At 34.4% G+C, this 2,359-nt stretch overlaps 1 protein-coding gene across 1 annotated transcript in view; it reads left to right on the top strand.

Moving 5' to 3' along the window:
- Nucleotides 1–2,359, top strand: part of TMEM87A (transmembrane protein 87A) — a 57,159-nt gene that overhangs the window by 23,272 nt on the left and 31,528 nt on the right. Inside the window, exon 8 of the mRNA XM_023514257.1 lies at nt 1,299–1,416. Within this exon, the coding sequence (XP_023370025.1) occupies nt 1,299–1,416 (118 nt within the window). The remainder of the gene's footprint in view (nt 1–1,298; nt 1,417–2,359) is intronic.

Genomic DNA, 2,359 nt, shown 5'->3' with positions numbered 1-2,359 from the left:
AGCAATCGTCTGATTTCTTTTCTGAATGTATTTATCTTCTTTTGTTCTTTATGAGGTTTTTGTTCTCAGTCCTTATGTTAAATATTATTATTGTCATTAAATTTAGCCTTTTAATTCTGTGAAGGCAAAAGTGGAAACCTAATATACACATGTATATGTAAGAAAAATAAATTAAAAAAAGAAAATGCACAAACGTATAAAAATTTGTCATCCTCTAAGGGTTTCATAGATCAGTGACGCTTACCCAGAGGTCTCTGGATAAAAGTTTCACTTTCTAGGACCAGGTGATAATAAATTGAAAATTTAGTAGCAGTACCTCTTTTCACACATAGGAAGTAGCAGCCAATCATTTTCTGTGTTCATCTTTATCTTTGCATTTAGTCTTGTGTTTGTGAAGTTTTATCTATGTAGAAAGCAAGAATCACTGGTCAGGCCCTTGTAGGCTGTTAATTTGTCTTTTTTGACTTTGAGGGGCAGTGATCCTTGCTTTTTTTAAATTTATTTGAGACAGTCTCACTTTGATGCCCTCAGTAAAGTGCTATGGCGTCATAGCTCACAGCAACCTCAAACTCCTGGGCTAAAGCGCTTCTCTTGCTTCAGCCTCCCAAGTAGCTGGGACTACAGGTGCCTGCCACAATGCCTGGCTGTTTTTAGAAATGGATCTCACTCTTGCTCAGGCTGGTCTCAAAACCATGAGCTCAGGCAGTCTACCTACCTTGGCCTCCCAGAGGGCTAAGAATAGGTGTAAGCCATCATGCCCGGCCGCGACTCTTTGTTTTTATATACATTACCTATATACACATTATATAATAAATGTGAGACCATGTCAGCAGATTTCCTGATAGTCTTGGGAAGGGTGTTGGACTGAATTAGATTCACGAATTGATGTTTATAATTCCTATTTATTGACATCACCATAAGTTTTTTTAGATGATTTAAATACTTCTTAGTTTAAAATCCTTAGCTTATTATGTTGTTTTAGTAAAACATAACCTCGTATCCTAATGTGACTTAAGTAGAGATTCAAGTTAGTGATTTTGGTCAGTTTTTCTCATGAACAAATCTTAAATGTGGTTTTTGTGTGTAAGATATAAAGTATCTTAGTAATTTATAGTCAAGCCTACTTTATTGTGTACTCTATAGGCTTGTTTTATGCCTGCTGTTTTACAGAATGAAACTGAAGGACTCTCACATTTCTGGACACATTCTGGAACAAAATTTTCATATTGTGCACATATTATTAATTTGTGGCTTTAATTCTTAAGATTTCAAAACTTGATGCCTTTTTCCCTCTCTAGGCAATGCATGAACCATTGCAAACTTGGCAAGATGCACCGTACATTTTTATTGTACACGTTGGCATTTCATCTTCAAAGGAATCATCAAAAGAGAATTCACTAAGTAATCTTTTTACTAGTAAGTTCATTTCTTTTTAACATTTGTTATTATCTAGTTATGTCATACATAGTAGTTAGCAGTTTTACACTTAAAATTTCTTTAAGTAAGGGAATGATTCATTAAGAATATTGTGAAGTGGGGAAATTGATACTTTTCTGTATCCAGTATTATCAGACACAGTCCACAGTACTTCATATATGATTTCTTTCTTTTTTTTAAAATTATTACTATTTTTTTATTAAATCATAACTTTGTACATTGATGCATTTATGGGGTTCAGTATACTGCTTTGATATACAATGTGAAATGCTTACATTGAACTAAGTAACACATTCATCACAATGATACTTATTTCTTAATAGTTTTAAAATGTACCATTGCATCATGCATATTAGGTGAGATTCTTCCCAAATACTCTACCTCCTCCCATATTCCTTCTCCCCTCCTCTTTCTCCCCTCTTCTGTCTTACTTTCTGGACTATAGTTACGTTTTGCCATTCATATGAATGTGTAGGTGATAATATATTGATTTCATAGTAGTATTGAGTACAGTGGGTACTTTTCTTTTTCATTCTTGACATACTTTACTAAGAAGCTCTATCCAAGTAAACATAAAAGATGTGACGTCTCCATCTTTTTTATGGCTTAGTATTTGCATAGTATTCCATGGCGTACATATCACAATTTGTTAATCCATTCATGAGTCGATGGGCACTTGGGCTGTTTTCATGTCTTGGCAATTATGAATTAGGCTGCAATAAACATTCTGGTGCAAATGTCTTTATTGTAAAATAACTTTTGATCATCTGGGTATTTACCTAGTAGAGGAATTAATTGCAGGATCAAATGGTAGGTCTACTTTTAGTTCCTTGAGTGTTCTCCAAACTTCTTTCCAAAAAGGTTGTATTAGCTTGCATTCCCACCAGCAGTGTAGAAGCGTTCCCTTCTCTCCACATCCATG

The sequence above is a fragment of the Otolemur garnettii genome, unplaced genomic scaffold (assembly GCF_000181295.1).
Source record: "Otolemur garnettii isolate 467f Iridium unplaced genomic scaffold, OtoGar3 scaffold00050, whole genome shotgun sequence".
Taxonomy (NCBI): domain Eukaryota; kingdom Metazoa; phylum Chordata; class Mammalia; order Primates; family Galagidae; genus Otolemur; species Otolemur garnettii.
Note: the sequence above shows the minus strand (reverse complement) of the source record. Positions and strands in the feature narration are given on the sequence as shown.